Source organism: Thermobia domestica, chromosome 10 (genome assembly GCF_964235325.1).
Source record: "Thermobia domestica chromosome 10, izTheDome1.hap1.1, whole genome shotgun sequence".
Classification (NCBI taxonomy): domain Eukaryota; kingdom Metazoa; phylum Arthropoda; class Insecta; order Zygentoma; family Lepismatidae; genus Thermobia; species Thermobia domestica.
In genome coordinates, this window is record NC_137463.1 from 262,858,953 (window position 1) to 262,879,990 (window position 21,038).

The window sequence follows — 21,038 nt, forward strand, 5'->3', positions numbered from 1 at the left end:
CCACCCTGGCATTTGCCTGGTGTGAATGAGGAAAATCTCATTCAGGTTGGCTGGCCTGAAAAGCTTCTTGAACTTTTTCGACCGAGTGCCCCCACCGGGAATCCAACCCGGCCTTACAGAAGAATAAGGCAATGGTAGGTAGCAGTGGTCCCAACATAGAATATCCTGAAAATATGTCATATAGGTTTCTTCAAAAGCGGTTAATGCTCAACAGGGAGGCCCATGTTGTGGTTTCCAAGGGGGGGGCAAGTATAAGCGACGTTTCAAATATAGTTTCAAATTTTGCTGTAATTCATGTAAAAATTCTATTGGAATTTCAATATTCCCAAGTACAATTTCCTCTTAGGGGGCGAGCGCCCCACCTTGCCCCCCTGATGGGCGCCCTTGATGCTAAATGTGTTTCAAAAGTTATGTTTACCGAGGAAATTCAAAGAATCCTTTTCCTTTAAGCTTTCAAAGCTCTTTTTCTTTTGCAAATATTCTGCACGACAGGATTGCCAAAATATACAAGATTTCCGTACGAGAGGAACTGATGCGTCACTACTCTATTATAGTTTTGAACAGCGGAAGGATAAAAATAATTTTAGAGGTTAACTGACAGATAAGAGCTAGTCATGTTGCCTGATTAGGTACAAACTACAATCAGCCTTACCTCTACAGTGGGTAGTATGCTGTGAATTTCAGAAGGTTAGAACATACTCTACAGACTACGATAAGCATATCCTGTTCAGTGAGCAGTATTCCGTGACATTTAAGAAGTTAGCATGCGTTCTACAGAGTATGATCAGTTTCTTTTATATAGTCGGTGGTATGCCATAACCTTCAAACAGCTAGCATATGCTTTACCGACTGCAATCAAATTGTCCTCTAGAAGTGGTTGTATGCCATGGCTTTCGAATGGGTAGCTTACATATATTTTGGGAGCGAATTTCGTTTGGATCTGACAATATATAGGGGAAATTCTAAAACATGCTTCCACTAGTGTACGGTTCTTCCACAGTACTTGTTTGTTCCGAGTTTTGTTTATCTGAGCATAAACGTTTTCTCTATAAGTTATTCCGTTCTATTTTGCATACTTTTTCTATATAAGAGAGTACTATTAGCATTACAAATAAAAGAGAGAGGTAGGTAGAATTCTTTAAATGTATATATATCTATATGAAAATGAAAGGGCCTATGTTTGTGACTTAACTCTTGAACCATCCGACCGATCTCGATGAGATTTTCAACATAGATGAGGATTGGGCATGGGATGTTTTTTGTCGTTTCACTTTGGTGGTGCAATTTAGGGGAGGGGGAAATATTTACAAATGGTCGAAAATTACCGATATTAGCGTGAATCCATAGTTTTCTTGGTCACTGGCATGAACAGTGACACTTTCGATACTTTTTGAATGCAAATTCAATCCAATGATTGTAAAAGACCAATGTGAGTGTTGAATCTATAATTTTCGTGGTTGCTGAGATTTCCAATGCCGATTAAAACCAAATTGAGCCTCGCAACTTGGAAGAGGGGTCTCTCTCTCCCTCCCTCTCTCTCCCCCTCTCTCTCTGTCTCTTTCTTTCTCTCTCTCTTTGTATATATGATAGCAAATGACCGATATATAGCTTTCGGGGTCGCTGAGATGAACAGTGACACTTTCGATACCGCCCATTAGTACTCATAAGGGGGATGGTGACATGTAAATATAATAAACAATGACCGATATTTGTGTGGAATTGATAGTTTTCGGGGCCCCTAAGTTGATTGGTAACAGTTTGGGTGTTTTTATGTCCAAAATGAAATGCATTCTTCCCATGCGAAGAATGGGTATTCTGCTATTAATAGCAATAAAATCTACTAAAACAGTTAAGAGAATTATTCTTATAAGTTTCGAATTTGGTCTGTTAGATGTCAAACGCTGGAGAATGTTTACTGCCATCTAACGAGCTCGATATGTAACTGCTAGCATAGTAAAAATGCGCTACAAATAGTTGTGGAGATATTAACGGATTGATGTTATTAACAAATTCGTCTGAGATGATCGTTCCAGCTATTTACTGCAGAAAACAAAATTCAAAAATTGGCTTTTTTTTTTTTTTTCAAAAGTTTCCATGTAGAGTAACCACTAAATTCCGGAATTGAAGTTGCAATTCCAAACACGCTATGTCTAAAATTTCTCCTATTATGTGGCATAGTTTGACCTTTCCTTGTTGGGATATTTAATTATTAAGTTTAATTTAGAGCAAGTGAGTGTTTCACTTTCTTTGTTACCTACATTAACACTACGAACAATGTAACACAAAAAGAGTACCCAGCTACCTACTCCCTGGCGATTTAATAATGACCTTTTTATTCGTTTATACAATACTTTTCTCCTTGATTGAATAAATTCGGAGAAAGCTAACTGTAAACCTTTATAATAGATGTAATTTTCCTGCTTTATTTTAATGGGTTTCTCTGCAAAAGCCTTGGAGGGAGGTGTTCAAAGAAAACGACACTGATAAATTGTTATGTATTTATTTGCCACATTTACTTTTCACTAGCAGAATGCCCGTTATTGGCACGGGGATAATACGTTACATTTTGGACATAAAGACTGAATTTGAATTTAAACGGCATTGGCTCAGCAACCCCAAAGACTCTGAATTGGGCACTAATATCGGTCATTTGGGATCATTTTAAAAGATCTCCCCCTCCCCCTAAGTTGCAACGTTAAAATGAAAGGATAAATATCATCCCAGGTCCGACTATATTGAAAATTTGATCGAGGTCGGTTTGGTGATTCAGGAGGAACGAAGTCACAAACTTTCACGACTTTAATTTTGTAGATTTATATTTAATGGCAGAGTGGTTCAGCTTATACGATTCGGAAGTTATGTTTTTGGAGATTCTTTTTATACAGATCCAAGAGAACACTTTTTTTTTTTTTTAATAAAAAAGGTAAGAGCAGCATCATTTGAAGAGATACAGGGCAAAAGCTACCGATATACGAGTATGTGGAGTTGAACGTTCATCATTGATATAAAATCCTATTGATTACAGTGTTTATAAACCTCTAATTTAGTGCGTCAATTTCTCCCTTCTCCCTTGAATCACTGGATAGTGGGGAAAAACTCAACAAAAACTTATTTTCTCAAAATGCATTCTAGACAGTCAAGATAATCGGCCACTTTTATTTCACTTTATTATTATTATTATTATTATTAGCGTAGTAGTAGTAGTAGTAGCGACATTTTCTAAAGAAAAGAGTTACAACTTCCACAAAGTATACTTAAAAAACAGAGAACTGGTTGCTAAATTATGCTATGTATATTAGTAATGAGATCGGAGAGTATTATATAATAAGAATGTCCGTCCGTGCGTCGACAGGAATGAGAGCAAATACGATAATTTAGCAAGAAATGGTTGTCAGACATCGATTGAACATTCTAAGAATAGGAATAGGTTCCATTTTCCTGCATTAACCGTTTATTCAAACCGAAAGTAGCATAAATCAAATCATATCTCGTTTGAAAATTTGTTACAACCACTGTTGAATAACAAGTATATGACTTACAAATAGATACACGAAAAGATATACACACTCACCAAGTTTCTGCTACATTCTACAAATGTTCAATGTGTGTGTACTTGGTCACCACTGGCGCAAATCCCAAGGGGGATGAGGGGGACATGTACACTCATGTCCAAAATTATTGTCGCATGTCTATAAACATGTTGCTGTAGGAATATAATTTGATAACGAATTCGCCCGACATTTCTTATAATGTTAGTATGTGTATAATCGGCAAAGACATTTATGTGGCAAATTTCATGTCAAAAGTGCAGTAAATAAGAACAATAAAACGAAAATAAAACTTTCTTGTCCATTTAGCAACATTTTGTTTTACTCATTCTAATTTTCGTATTTATAATTCTTTTCCTATGAAATTTACCACAAATATACATTTCTTGATTGTACACATAGTATCAGTATTAAAAGTACCCTGCAAAATCATTATCAAATTATATTCTTACAAGAAGACAGTTATAGATGTGCGACAATCATTTTAGACATGAGTGTACCTTCGAATCTTGAAACTGAGGGGGACTGTACCCCCAATAATCCGATTTGGAATGTGTTTTTGGGGAGAAATGTGATGAATTGTGTGAGATTGCCACAAAGTAAAATGAGATGAAAGTGATATCCCCCAGAATAAACCTCAAACCTGCCCGCCTCCCAACGTTGAAGACAACTCTGATCCTCCACAACATTGTTTCTCAATTTCATATATATATATATATATATATATATATATATATATATATATATGGGAACGGTCTTACCCCCTTCCCCCATGTTGAAGATAATTTTGCGCCGCTGTTGGTCACCCGACACATATCCAAATAGTATCCCAGTTCTATCCATTACGTTCACTAAGACGTTTCCATAAATGTCCGTCACAGCAGTAGGGACACGTTCCTGCAGTTCATGCAGTGTTGTTGGCATTGAGGGAGGGCACATAAACTTTGTCCTTAACATAACCGCAGAGCAACAAATCACATGGCGTGAGATCTGGTCACCTGGGAAACTATGACAACAGAGAAACATCACCTGTCCAGGGATGAGGGAGTATTCTGTTGAGAATGGCGCGGACAATTGTACTACAATGTTTTTTCCTTTACGCAGTATCACGAAACTGGCGAAACCAATGCAAAATATTCTGATGACCAGATGCAGCTCTTCCGTACTTCCTTTAAAAAAATTATGATGAACGCTCGTAAGTGACGAACACCTCACATTTTCTTACACACAAAACGCATCTCTTGCATTGCTACAATATTAAAGAGGGCCTTCACAGGCCTGCTATCTACTACACGCGAATCACGAGGTGCGCCACGAAATTTTTAAAGCTTCGTGAGTGTATCTAGCTTTTCATGTATCACCCATCCTTGTACGCAGTATATTTGTCATTAAACAGTGCTTTGAAACCCGATTAATCGTTTAAGATAACCCTGTATATCAACTAAAATACTATAGACTCAGCGTTCCAAAAATAGATTCTAACGCCACACTTGTCTCTCTACTAAAACCGGAAATGGTATTAAATGTACAAATATACTAATGCTTCCGGTTTAATATCTATCTCCTTCAGTTTCAACATTGATAAGGATAGTATATAGAAGGGAATATATATATATATATATATATATATATATATATATATATACACTGCTCCACAAAACTTAAGCAACTCGAAGAAAGTGGCAGAAAATAAAACGACACGATCACTGCACCAAGTATAATGAACAAACAGACGGTCCAGATGCACAATGCAACACAAGTGAAGACGAACAATACAGTTAGGATGTACAGGATGACCAAAAAGTTCAGCACTACGATACCTCAACAGGTGAAGCTGGGTTGTGCGAGGGCATAGGCAGTCAATATGGCATGTAACCACCACGAACGGCTATATAGGCACGACATCTGGCCTCCATGCTGCAAATCAGAGTGTTGATCAAGTCTTGCGGCAGATGGCGCCACTCCTCGAGGAGAGCTGTTTGCAGGTCAGGGAGAGTGTGTGCTGGTGAACTGCGCTGCGCTATTCGCCGCCCAAGAGCATTCCACACATGCTCGATGAGATACAAGTCCGGCGAATATGCAGGCCATGCAATACGCGTAATGCCTTCGCTCTCCAGATACTCGGACACACGATGTACACGGTGTGGGTGGGCATTGTCATTCATGAACAGGAAATCTGGGCCAAATGCTCCGCGGAAATTGCACACATGTGTATTGAGAATTTCATCCAGGTACCGTTGTGCTGTCAAAGTGCCATGTTACACAATATGGAGGTCCGTTTTCCCGTCCAGCATAATTCCACCTCACACCATAATTGAACTACCGCCATAGGAGGACCGTTTAGCAATGAAGTTTGGATGATAGCGTGCTCCTGGCTCTCTCCACACTAAAGTCCGATCAGAATCTGACGACAGGCTGAATCTCGACTCATTGGAGAACATGACACGCGCCCACTGGTGTTCCTCCCATACAACATGTTCCTGACACCATGTGTAACGCGCACGTTTGTGCTCCAGTTTCATGGCACACACAGCGCAGGCCTTTTTGCATACAGTCCTGCTCTATTGAGTCGCCGACGAACAGTTTCACGACTCACGCGTTGTCCTGTAGCCTGAAACAACTCATTGGCCAGGTGAGAGTATGAAGCTTGACGGTTACGTTTGACAGAAATTGTGAGAAATCGGTCCTCGACGGCCGACGTCTTCTTCGGATGGCCTCCTCCATGACGTCTACTGACTTCACCTCCATTTTGAAAGCAATTGCACAGCCTCGACACAACACTTTTGTTCACGTTGGATTCCTGCGCCACTTCCACTTGCGATCGGCCGAATTCCACCGCCCAATTGTTTGCCCGCGGTCAAAGTTACTCAAATGTCGTCTACCAGCCATTGCAAGGTGTGTACCCCACACAAGAACCACTAACTCAATGCTTGGAGCCTCGGACACTACTGGGCTGTGGTGTACGGCTCATGGCATAAGTTGTTCACCGCGCTTGCAACGATGCTGCTTATGCGATAGAGTGGGTGCTCGACTTGCCTGTGTGTCTCTGTGTATGTGCATGCCACTAACCACTGTTGAATGGGCCCCACACGTCACTTATACCACGTTCTCTCGGGTTGCTTAAGTTTTGTGGAGCAGTGTATATATATATGATAGTATATAGAAGGGAATATTATATATATACTATGCTTATCAATGTTGAAACTGAAGGAGATAGATATTAAACCGGAAGCAATAGTACATTTGTATGTACATGTATGTATATATGTATCAGGTGTTTGAAAATAATACCGACGACGTTTGGCAGGTGATTCCTGACATCAAGATGAGATAAAAAGTAGAGACCAACATGGATGTAGAAAACCATCATTTCGGAGTTATAGGCGGGGAGGGGGGCGCTGTGGCTCAGTGGTAGAGCATTCACCTCTGGTTCGATCCCAGCCCCCGTCAAGTGAACCTTGTGGTGGACAAACACCGTGTGCCTGGGTTTTCTCGGGGTTCTCCCGTTTCCTCCCACTTTCTTCGTTCCACAATTACATTCATTACTCATCATTACCGTCTCCTTTAGCCTAACCGGCATATCCGTGGGACGTAAAACTCAAAGATTTCATTTTATTTTTTTCCAAACGTTGTCGGTGTTATTTTGAAACACCCTGTATATATATAATCAGTAATCATTATTTAAAAAATAATGTATAGGTTCAGAACCGCAAGAATAGGTTCTGTTTTCTACTTCGGAAAACATAAAACAGTACTTTCCGCTTCAACATTTAATTCGCATAGTTTGGAAGTTCCCCTAATGCCACAATATCAAACTAAAAGCACCTTTTCATTAACAATATAGAGCTGTACAATGCACAGACAATATGACTATTTAGAAAGTTAAAATATCTATGGCAAACCACAAGAAAAAATATTTCTAACATTAACAATATATATTACCTAACACTCCCAATCTGTAGTTAATGGTTACCAAAACGACGTCCTCATCCAGAAGCACTTGCGGTCCGTACAAATTGGGATTGCCTGATCCACTGAAGTAGCCTCCGCCGTGAATCCATACCATTACGTCATAACGTTTGGTGCTCTCGCCACATGGGTCCTGCAACAGAGGGAATATAATATATGTTATAGACGAACGTGAGAGGATCAATGTAATGGCTGCTGCAGAAAGGATGCAGGTAACAGAATGGATATTGTTCAGCAAGATAGGCGTTCTGTTCGGAATACTAAAATTCTTCTTAAAATCAAGTTTTTTTTTGTTTTAATTTTTTAAAAGGAGTTTGCTTTACCTTACCAGAGCTCCTTTATACAGGGTGTTACATACATGTGTCGAATTTGAAAACAGATTCCTCTTATCAAAATAAGAAAAAAGTTCATATGAACTTGTGCTCAAAAGTGGATAGTTTCGGAGTCTTAGGGTGTCGACAGCGTGCAATAACTGAACTTTAAAAGCTTATAGCTCCACTAATATGAGACCTATCGTACTCGGGTCAAGACATGACGGAGGAATTGGTATGTGAACTATCGAAATATTCATCTTTGAGAAGCTTCGGTACGTGCACAATCTTTTTTTAGAGAGGCTGTTTGGGAGTACTTAATCACTCTCCACCTATCTGTTAGATTATTGTTTATTTTTTTTAAGCCCAAAATATTTAATTTTAATTGACTTTCAAAATCTACCTGACTCTATCAATGAACGACTATACTGCTTGTTGTTTTCAGTCTACCTTTAATTGACTTATACCACTACATTTAATACAGAAACCTTTCTGTATCCCCAAAACTAGTCCAATAAGATAAGCCACACAGGCTTTACCATATACCTAAAAATATCAGAAGCCACACTTGGCTCTTCAACCTAAGATATCACTAGCCACTCTTGACTCATCAATCCCAAATATCAACACCAACATTTGGCTCTAGCTTCTCTTAAACATACGCATAACTTCAGCCACTTATGGCTCACATTCCTATAACAACTCAAATGTACATTATTTATATTCATAGTAACGCCTTTCTTTTGTTACTACGATTTTCTAGCACCTTGTCCGATTGTTCACAATCAATATCTTCTCCGATACCCTAACACTATCTCTCCCGGCGGGAGCTCATGTAGTTCGGATTCCACGTTAATCAGTAGGTCCACGTCTCATATAGCGTCGCTGCTGAACGGGACGTTAAACTGAAAATAGCTCGGCTCAGCTCCACCTACCTCTCCAAAAACTGTGTGCAAGTACTGTGTCATTCTTAAACATGAATATTTGGATAGTTCATATACCAGTTCCTCAGTGATGTCCTGATCCGACTACTATAGGTCCTATAGTAGTGGAGCAATGAACTTTCAAACTTCACTTATTTTACATTGCTGGCATTCTAAAACTCCGAAACTATCCACTTTTGAGCACAAGTCCATATGAACTTTTTTCTTATTTTAATGTGAGGAATCGGTTCGCAAAATACTGTGACTCATTTCTGTAACACCCTGTATATTTACACTGTCCGTATGACCGACCGTCTGGGAGAAAAATATATCAAAATCTACTCAATGGACCACCATCAAATATAATAAGGATGTACATTATCGCACGGACACATTTCGTAACGGTTTGCGTCAACGCAATTCAAGTACTGTGAGTTACTTTGCAATAATCGGCGAAGTAGTTATAATGACGTTTTGTATTATTCGCGTTGTGTTCCTGTACTCAGAATTTTGCGAAGACTAGTACAGAATGATACATACAATTAGAAATTCAGTTCATGGAGGTGATAGTTTAACAGAAATTGATAGAAATCAACCAGTTCTAGTTTTATGCTATTTAGTAGTAATTGATAACAAGAAGGTATTGATTGCAACTGATTAAGTATCTCAATAATACGTATTATCCCATCTTTAACTCTCTAATAAAACGGGAAATGATAGACACACACCAAAACTTCGGATTTAAATATTGATATAGAGAGCAAAAGAGAGTTTAAAAATAGCGAGAAACGGTCTCTTGAAATCGATTTAGCGTTCTAGGAATAGGTACTATAATCTTAATTATTCGAACCGGAAGTGACAGAAATTAACTTCCGGTTTTATCGTTCATCGCTATAAAGCTAAAGCAGTAATAGGTAGCAATAACGGTTTACTGTAATGAATTAAGCGTCCCTAGGATACATTCCGTCTTCACTCTAATCTCTCTACTAAATCCGGAAGTGAAAGAAATCAGTCACTTCCGTTTTTAACGTTGATCGTTTTAGGGTAAAACACTAACAGATATAGCAAGAAGCAGTTTTGTACAATGATTTAAGCGTGGAAGAATATTCTGAGTTTGAACTCTTATTTCTCAACTAACAGCGGAAGTGGTTGAAATTTATTAATACTTCCGGTTTCAATAATAGCTGAGAAGATATCACGCCATACAACCAAACTCTCTTACGTGATATACAAGTGACACTTCTACTTGGTTCTTTGAAAGGAAACTGTTGGCATTCATTTAGGAAGGTTCTCCTCATATACGTACTCTAATAATTACCTTTTAGATTGATGACCTGTACATACGTCATTGTCTTCAGAATAAATGTTACTTTAGAATTATACTCAGATGTGAAATTCAGGTAATAGAAGGAAAATCGGAGAAAACCGGGAAATTTCTCTAAAATGCAGTCTTTTCAAAAACTCTTAGGGGGGTCCGAAATGTTGGTATCTGTAACAAGGATATACAAAGATCCCTCTATGTCCTAGCATATATTTTTGCCAACGTTTCATTGACGCAAGATTCAAGTTTCATACACATCTTTGGGAATCCGCCATACATAAACCACGGACCCATGTTTTGAAACAAGTTGAACGGTGACCCATCCAACTATATCACACTTTTCCAGTCATCAGTGGTCGATCTTGCTTCTTCGGGGCACCACTGGCGTTATACCAGACCATTACGGTCTGTATTCAAAGTTATCGCCCATGCCATGTAACTGTGATTGTCAACACATGGCGTGGGAAGTGTTGCTTCAATTTCTCTGTCCTCTTCACCACAGTCGTACACCCTTCTTGAGTGACAATCCAATTTAATCTGAGGTGCGACCTGTCACAGAGTTTTCTTCCTATCATTGTTGCTCCTTCATCAATATGTCCTGCTGTCATAACCTTGGATACTGTCCCTTGCATTTGTCATACCTAACACACTTCTGGCTACGAAACATCTAAATAAGCAAACACTATTCACAAAACTATTCAAAAACAGTGTTTCTTCCATTCACATTTTCAGAGGGACAATTTATCCCACCTTGAGTTGGCTAATTTCCCTCTGGAGCTAAGTAAAGTTAAATTGTTACTCCCAATATACCAAAATAGTGTCCTAGTGTAAATCCTCCTCACATTTTGATTTGTCCTCCCTAAGACAATTTTCTAAAAAAAAAAAAAAAAAAAAAAGCCTGAACACGTGTACTTTCGACACCGATTAAAACAGAAGGACGTTTCAAAGTCAAAGTCTGAGAAGAGCATAGCAAACCCACCCCTTGTAACTCTCGAGGGAAATTGTAGCTTTACTTACGATTGCGTTACACTTGATTCTTTGGCCGAGAGTCTGTGGAAAAGCAGCGGTTCAATTGTATCTACTTTCCCTCTCTCGTAGTCTTGGTGCTAAGGAAAATTACACATCTATCTACGCTTTGTCACAGGAGATCCAATAGTTCGTTTACTCAAAACGAACTTATATGCCCCGAATTCAACATTATATTTTAGATAGGTTACATATAATCTTGGTGTTGAGTAATATTGACGACCACAAGAAGAAAATTTTCTCTCGTCATGGGAGTCGACACGCGACAAGAAAGTTTTCGAGTAACGTACGCAATAGTTCATCCAAATCTTAGATCTAAAGCATTGTTTTAGTGTTACTGGATTCACAGTATAAAAACTATAAATTGATACAGTGAATGTATGAAGATAATGAAATACCACAACGCTTAAAGGTAGTCAAGTCATTACGCAATAATAAAAAATGGTTCAAATGTTACATTACATCTTTCGTTGAACAATTATGATAATTCGTAAATAAAATTAAGAAAAAAAATCAGGACAATTTTGTACACTCATGTCCAAAATGATTGTCGCATATCTATAACTATCTTCTTTTAAGAACGAATTTGATAATGATCTTGCAGGGTACTTTTAATACTGATATATAGGGCCGCGGTGGCTCAGTGGTAGAGCGTTCACCTCTGGTGCTTGGGGTCCTGGGTTCGATCCCAGCCCACGCCAAGTGAACTTTTTGGTGGACAATTACCGTGTGCGTGGGTTTTCTCAGGGTTCTCCCGTTTCCTCCCACTTTGTTAATTAAACTATTTCATTCATTACTCATCATCACTGTCTCCTTTAGCCTAACCGGCATAATCGTGGGACGTAAAACTTAAAGATTTCATTTCATTTTATAAAATACTGATACTATCTGTATATTCAGGAAATGTATATTTGTGGTAAATTTCATAGGAAAAGAATTATAAATATGAAAATTAGAATGAGTTAAATAAAATGTTGCTAAATTGACAAGAAAGTTTTATTTTCGTTTTATTGTTCTTATTTACGGCTCTTTTGAAATGAAATTGCTACATATATGTCTTTGCCGATTGTATACATACTAACATTATAAGAAATACCCGGCGAATTCGTTATCAAATTATATCCCTAGAACAACATATTTATAGACATGCGACAGTAATTTTGGACATGAGTGTATATAACGGGAGGAAGAACGTTTAGGGACGAGACCAGAAAGGATTTTTGAAAATCAAACTGAAATGAAATCTTTAAGTTTAACGTCCCACGCTTATGGCCGTTAAGCTAAGGGAGAGATGATTAAATCAACTAAATGATAATGGAAGAAATTGATGGAATAAGATGTGGCAGGAAACGGGAATACTATGAGTAAGACCACGGAAACGGTGTTGTCCACCACGAACTTTGTTGGACACGGATGTAACCAGGTACCCCACGCACCAGACGTAAGCGATCTATCACTGAGCGACCATGCTCCCTAAATTTTTTGATAATGGAAATGAGAGGATAAAATTTTTCAATGCGAGAAAGAAAGTTTTTTTGTATTGTCTCGTAAATTTTATACAAGTCTCGTCTCGTCTCAAATAATTTTTTTTTGCCTAGTCTTAATTCTGGAAAGATCGTTTCCCGTCGTGTCTAATTTTGAAAGTGTATGTGCTAAATTTGTGGCCTGATTTCTTCTTAATTTTGTATAGAAGTAATCGGAATTCTTCCGCGCTTCGTTAGGTCCACGAAGGGTGTGATCTTAATACTTAAGTTAAATTTATTATTAAAGTAATTGTATAATGACTTCCAGTTCTTTAAGCAGAGATAAATGCTCTTTGTTGTGTTCGTACAATCACATCATCTATTTATAATTTTTATAATATGAATAGATCGAAATGTATACATTGAGATCAAACACTTGGGTGTACTTGTGTTGACGTAAGACTTGCTAAATTTATTGACTTGTCTCTGAGACGAGACGACAATTGTCATGTTTTCCATCCTGTTTCCATTCTTGTCATGAAGAAGAGACGAGAATTGTCATGTTTTTCATCCTGTTTCCATTCTTGTCATGAAGTAAAGACGAGAATTGTCATGATTTTCATCCTGTTTCCATTCTTGTCATGAAGAAGAGACGAGAATTGTCATGTTTTTCTTCCTGTTTCCATTCTTGTCATGAAGAAGAGACGAAAATTGTCATGTTTTTCATCCTGTTTCCATTCTTGTCATGAAGAAGAGACGAGAATTGTCATGTTTTTCATCCTGTTTCCATTCTTGTCATGAAGAAGAGACGAGAATTGTCATGTTTTTCATCCTGTTTCCATTCTTGTCATGAAGAAGAGACGAGAATTGTCATGTTTTCATCTTGTCTCTATTCTTATTTAAGAGACGAGATGAGAATTCTGACGTTTCGCATTTCGTCTGAATTCTTTTCTCGGAGACAAAACGAGAATTATCACGTTTCTCCTCTCGTCTCGAATTTAGAAAGCATGTCTCGTGTCGGCTCTAGTCCCGTGGAAAACACTACTGAAAAGTGACGTTATTTGTAACGATAAAAAGAGATTGGAAATATCAACAAGTGAAGTTAGGTTAGTTGTTTGCTTTTAGTTATCTTAACTTCCACAGATAAAAGAGTAGGTCATATGAGTGAAGAATACAGGTTAAATTTTGAGATCAACACTTCATAATATTTTCCTTATAATTCTTCTAGATAATTCTTTGATAAGATAATATAATTCTTTGCTACAAAATAACAAAATAATTCTTTGACCTTGACCACACATTGTTTACATTCGAAAATTCTAAAACTAAACCTCGATATTACGTTTAATGAAATTAATATTAACTACAAAATAATACTAATAAATGTATACTAATTATTAATATACATTTGCTAATGACCCTGGGTTTACTGCGGTCAATCTCCCAACGTCTGCGTTATCTAAATTAAATTCGTAGGAATGAATGACATTTTATGTAACCTAACAATGCTACATTTGGATGTAGATGATAAAAAGTTATTTCCGGCTGTTGTTACTTATAAAGGCATTATTAGTTTGAAAATCTGAAGATTATCTTTAACGGGTTTCAATTCCGCCCAGGTTATGGGTATTATGTGTTATTCTTACACCATCATCTATTACTTTTTATCACATCTTAAAGATAGGAACAGTAGGATTATAACCTATCTATCTATTTATTAAAATGCTACAATAACAACAAAAAAGGCCCTGAGCTCCAATCTATAAAGTCTGATTTCAAACCTTTGATTTACGATTATTTGTGATTTCACGTTTAACAAAAACAAATATTTTAAAATATGTGTACTTTTAAATAAATTACTTAAATAGAACTTTTTCATAAAGTTTATGTTTTTAATTATTGTAGAAAGCCTTTGTGTTTTAATAAGCCTTTTCTAAAATCAATGCAAATGAATTGTTCTGCTATCTTTGGAGTTCTTTTAAACTATACGTTTGTGGAAGTTTATATGTTTCTGACCAATCCTTTCGACAATGAGCTCTCGAAACCCACACTGCTAGAAACTTGCCGTTTTTGCCAGTCGATTCCAAATTTTGTGTAGATTATCCAGTTCTCATTCAAATATTCAAAAACCGTGTAGTTATTTTCTATCCAACATTTTAAGGGTCGTTTTGAGCCCATACATTGTTGCAGGCCGAAACTACGGTGTTAGGCAACCAGTAGAGAACTTACGTATGGCGGGTTGACGGACACGTAGGCGGTTTTCTTAACTTGAATGACAAAACCTATTGCATACTGGCAACTTCAAAGGCTTCAAGAGAGACAATGAGGCGTACTCGGGCGGATATGGATTTATTAGAAAAAATATTTCCACTTGCTATAATGTTAGTTCTAAAAATTTGCTACAAACTCACTCCAACATCTATACATAGTAATTCACTTTCTTTGTGTCTCCTATCCTTTACTTGTGTGAGTAAGTAGACATGTACAGTGGGAAGGAGATTCTTGGTCATAACAGAACGATGCGCTGAGTAGACAGCGCAGATTCAGCTAGTAATTAAATAAATGTATCCAAACTATATATATATATCTATATCTATCTATCTATCTATCTATCTATCTATCTATCTATCTATCTATCTATATATATATATATATATATATATATATATATATATATATATATATATATATATATATATATATATTATACAGTGAAACTTCTGTAAAGCGGACAGCCGTGGGGAATAAAAAATTGTCCGCAATAGAGAGGTGTCCGCCTTAGGGAGGTTTCAGTATTTTCTTACGTTAATGAGTAAACAAGGTAATATGCAATTCGAAACAAATATTTTTTGCATGAATCATATATTTACGAATGTTGCCAAAATGTTATTATACCCGCATTATCCTCCGCCATCCAATACTCTATTCTATGTTCGACGGATAACATGGAAATAAGATGATATAGTTCTCTGCACTTTACACTTATCATTTTACTACGTTTTCAGTATGTCGCTTTTATTTGTGGTTAATTACAGTCCAGTAGTGTCTTTTTTGGGACAATATGCGTGCCCGCGGGCAAAAAATACCAAACTTGTCTTTTGCTTGGTTAGAGATTCCAGTGGGACAGTAGAATAACATGTCATTCCAAACGGCGGACAATTATCAATCACTTTTGTGTCTAAAACAGCTTGGGTGAGAGTTAGATGAAAGCAAAAGACATGAAAGTGTTGTTAAACAGAGGCGCTTCGTTGGATTGCAAGCAGACAGTTGAGAAGGCAAAGTGCTGTCAGAATGCTCTCTTAGTGACACATGTATGAATTACTAAAAATGTATTTTTACTGAACTTTTCAACTTGTTTCTAGAGAGAGTGTCCGTAATACGGAGGTAAATAATACCTATAAAAGACAGAAAAGACTGTCCGTGTCCGTACTAGAGAGTGTCCGCTTTAGAGGGGTTTGCCAATCTGTTTTTTCCTATTACAGTGTTTGGGGATTACAAAACATGTTCGTTACGGGAGGTGTCCGCTTTAGAGAGGTGTCCGTTAGTAGAGGTTTCACTGTATTATATTATATAAGGAGATGGCTAATTGAAAGCTTATTGCAAAGACATAATGAAGAGCTTAGAAATTATGTATAGCACGTAAGAAAAATATGGATAGAACATTGTCAAAAGTGGAGTTGTTTGCGTGAAATTAATAATAATGATAAACTATATGCACATTCTTCGAAGTATCCAGGGCGCCCCACGCGGAGTTTAAGTGCTTGAAAAATCTCACATCTGTATTTGGAATCTCCACACTTGATTTAGCACGCAGCGTGACTTTTGACCTGATCACGTGACACAGTTTGGTGCTTAAGGTAAAAGGGATAGGCCCTTTCCATACCTAGTACAGGAATTCCCAGAAACTTAAATTAGTTCATATTTTCAAAGACAAACTATTAGAAGCCACAATTAGTTCTACTACTACCGGTGCATAGTAATGGGCGCCAATCCTCGGGGACTCCCCTTTCTCCCTCTCAAAGTTTCCTTGAGCATCTCAGGAACTGCTTATATTGAGCTGGATTCATTGATTCAATATCGAACAACAAAACATATGTACTACTAAACGCCCCCCGAAAGTATATAGAATCCCTCGCTGCTGGAGATTAGTGTATACAACTGTTGTACCTTCGTACCAATATTTCTTTCTGAGAATATGTTCCAGGGGCCACACTTAGTATTCGGGGGAGGGGGGGCACATATTATATTCACAAGATACTATTCCATTTATTATTATATTATAGACGTATTATTTGGGAGGCACTGTCAGAGCTCTGGATGGAAGCATTACCCCCCCCCCAAAAAAAAAACATGTCTGGGAGAAACACTGCTTCGTATTTCTTTGCTTAGTTCCTAAATTTAATTACATTTTAACGATGACCGAGCTGTAGGACGAGGCCTGTTGTTAAGCAAAATATAAAAGATAGAAACAAGTGCAATACACTTTCTCACTCTCATTTCTTAAATTAAATCATGCCATACTAACAATTATGAAGTATGTTTAATACCATATATTTAGGTTTATAAAAGTGTCTTGATGGTTACGGATCAGGCATTCCGTACATGGTTTCTGTAGTCAAGCAACTAAAACCTATATTCCTGTAGTTGAAGCATTTTCTAACACATTTGGCATATTCTCATCACAGGGTTTGAAAGGTCCATTTGTAAATCATTCACCTCTGTCCCGTTTCCTAAAGTCTTCTGAATGCCATAGCATAGACTCTTTGTACGCTTAGCTAGTAAGCCATAGCAACATCCAAGTACATGTGCACCGGCAACCATGATCGTAAGTTTATCACTATGACAACGCTTTTTTCGCGTTCGTTTAATTGTGGTTACATAATGTAAGATTAAATAATTTATCGTCTGGGAATCATACATCGCGTATAGGAAAAAATCTATGGTTCAAAAATCAAAGATAGTGAACAGCCTTTAGGAAGAATTTATTAAAAGGAAAGAAAACACAACGCCCACTTATAATGAAAACTAGATAGCGTTACGGTTTGCCAACACTAAAGATGTAGAAAATATCACAGAGCTTCGGTAATTTCCAAATACCTTAGTTTGTATATAATGTATTTATGCTAGTGATGAACTTTAGACCCTACTTAGTGGTTCAGGTTTAATAAAGAAAGCAAATGTAATTAAAACTTTAAATACTTCTGACATAATTATGAAAATAATGCCTCTTTAACAAACCTTTATCCTAACTTATATATTGCGTAATTTTTACGGATTACTAGCTTATATGCTTAAAGTTTATATAACCAAAAGAGACCCAAAAGATCTTTAGGATAACGAATTTTTAAGAACACATTTATAGGTATTTATTTATAAGGTTTAAAAAAATGAGACCTATGTTTAGTTGGTAAGGAACCAGGTCAAGAATTGCTATAGTCAAAGAAGCATTCAACAAGAAAAGATCACTCTTAACTAGCATGCTCAATATTGCACTTAAGAAGTTGGTCAAGTGCTATATATGGAGTATTGGACTGTATGGTTCAGAGACTTGGACATTACGGAAGTTAGAGAAGAAATATTTGGAGAGCTTCGAAATATGGTGTTGGAGGAAAATAGAAAAGATAAGATGGACAGAGAGAGTAACAAACGAAAATGTTTTAAAACGGATAGGAGAGAAGAGGATCCTTCTAGCCACCATCCTGCGTAGAAACGCCAATTGGGTTGGCCATCTTGCGAAGAAATTGTCTTCTTCTTAACACCATTGAAGGAAAGTGAGGAATAGGAAAAAGAAGAACACAAGTTATCGAGGATTTGAAAAATAGAAAAAAAAATATTGAGATTAAAAGAGAAAGGTGAAAATCTACAAACATGGAAGAAACATTTTCAGAACCAAACAAAAAATAACAAAAAAATAAAAAAAATCTCATTAGTCCCAGGACCTGCCAAAAGTCAGAATACTTAATAATAATAATAATAATAATAATAATAATAATAATAATAATAATAATAATAATAATAATAATAATAATAATAATAATAATAATAATAATAATTTATTATTATTATTATTATTATTATTATTATTATTATTATTATTATTATTATTATTATTATTATTATTTAGTTGAAGGACCAAGCTTTTTCTTTCGAAAAGAAAAATGCTATAATTTCGATAATTTCTCTTAATAGTAAGTTAGGTTAGGGCTAAGTACTTACATTATTGTATTCATTTTCCTTTGTCTGCGCTTCAAGTATGTACTCTCATGTGCAAAATGATTGTCGCATATCTAAAACTGTGTTGTTGTAAAAATATAAATTGATAATGATTTTGCAAGGTACTTTTAATACTGATACTATGTGTATAATCGAGAAATGTTTACTTGTGGTAAATTTCGTAGGAAAATAATTATAAATACGAAAATTAAAATGAGTATAACAAAATGTTGCTAAATGGACAGAAAAATTTTACTTTCGTTTTATTGTTCTTATTTACTGGTATTTTGACATGAAACTTGCCACACACACGTCTTTGCCGATTATACACATACTAACATTATAAGAAATACCGGCGGAATTCATTACCAAATTATATTCCTACAACAACATATTTATAGACATGCGACAATAATTTTGGACATGAGTGTACTTATAGTTTCTATACCATTACGCATTTCTCATTTCTACAACATGTACTTTCATTCCATTTTAAAATGAGACACAAATCAATTACATTTCCCTTATTTCAGCTGATTTCTCCTTGATGTAAATCTTCTATTTTTTACGTACTTTTGGTCGCCTTCATCAGAAAAAGCTGCAAGAGTGGAGCTGTTTTTGAGAAAATTGTTTGAGAAAAAAACTCGACCCAAGAATAGACTATCAATATGGATTTTTAAAGAAAAGATATTATCTGTCACTTTCGGTTCAACTTAAGGAATAAAAAACTAAAATGAAACATTTTATTCTAGTATGTCCTCTCGAGCTAACAGCCAGCTGAAGATAAATGGTGATTATTTTGGGGGCGGAGCTATGAATGGGGCTTGTGATTGGCTGAGGAAAATGCTGGCTCCTAATTGGCTATAGTTGTGGCTACGAGAATGGCTTTGTTGAATGTTCTTTTTTGTTCCTAAAAAGGGCCGACTATATAGGGCTGAATTGAAACCCATTTTCTCCGTTGAAACATTTTAGCTTAACGTCTAAAGGGTTATGCTCTCTAGGGTAAAAGAAACGGATCATTAATGAAAGGGAATAATGGTGAACTTATTTTTCTTGTACTGTCCCAGCGGAAATCGAATCCGTGCCTACCTGCTCCAAAGGCACACGGTCTAGCCACTACACAGATGATGAGGTCTGACAGAGGAACAAATGCGGAGATTGAATTACATATTAGGAAACTGCTTCTCTCTATTATGAATTGGACTTACTGTGATCAGGATTGAAGCTCTTTACCTAACAAATTTCTACTTTAGTAATGACCTGAAGTACGAACGTGAAAGAAAATAAAATGAAATCTTTGAGTTTTACGTCCCACGGTTATGCCTGTGAGGCTAAAGGAGACGGTGATGATGAGTAATGAATAAAATGGTGGAATGAAGGAAGTGGGAGGAAACGGGAGAACCCCGAGAAAACCCACGCACACGATGTTTGTCCACCACAAAGTTCACTTGGCGTGGGCTGGGATCGAATCGGGACCCCTAGCACCAGAGGTGAACGCTCTACCACTGAGCCACCGCGGCCCCACGAACGTGAAAGAATAGGAATGGCGAAATAAACCTTTAGGAGCAAGAAAATACTATTTTGTGAGACTTTGGTTGAAGAGTTGAGAAACAGACACATAAAAAAAAATGCTTCGTGTGGAGTACTGTACCGTATGGGTCAGAAACATGGACATTATGCAAATACGATGAAAAACGACTTGAAGCTTTCGAAATGTGGGTGTGGAGAAGAATGAAGAGAAGTAGCTGGGCCGACAGAAAAAAAAAACTAATGAGAGGGTGTTAGAAATGGTCGGGAAAGGAAGAACTATTTTAAATATTATTAAGAAGAGGAAGAGAAATTGCTTCGTACATTGGCTAAGAAGAAACTGTATCATGAGATACGTGCTAGAGGATATGGTGGCAGGAAAAAGAGGGAGGATGCGAAGGATGCCACAATTAATGGACAAAACAGAATAATCATACGTGAAGACGAAGGGGTTAGCAGAAGACCGCGAATCATGAAAGCTCCTCAGTTGCGGCAAAAGACCTTCCAATAATGGCAGAATATCCATGATAACGATGAGCATTTGATCTTACCAGACAGACAAAGAAGATAGAATCTTCCCTTAAGATCTGAATTGATCTTAAAAAAGGTTGTAACTATTACCGTCTATGTATCAATCAACGTTCAAGCTAAAATGCTTAAAATGTACCACTTCTGGTTTGAATGGAAGATTAAGGAAATACACGGAACCTATTCTTGGGACGTTGAATCGATTCCTA

The 21,038-nt window shown here is 36.9% G+C and overlaps 1 protein-coding gene across 1 annotated transcript in view; it reads right to left on the reverse strand.

The window, feature by feature from the left end:
- LOC145663182 (juvenile hormone esterase-like) overlaps positions 1–21,038 on the reverse strand; it is an 83,223-nt gene that overhangs the window by 52,805 nt on the left and 9,380 nt on the right. Inside the window, exon 3 of the mRNA XM_081729515.1 lies at positions 7,491–7,650. Coding sequence (XP_081585641.1) covers positions 7,491–7,650 — 160 coding nt within the window. The remainder of the gene's footprint in view (positions 1–7,490; positions 7,651–21,038) is intronic.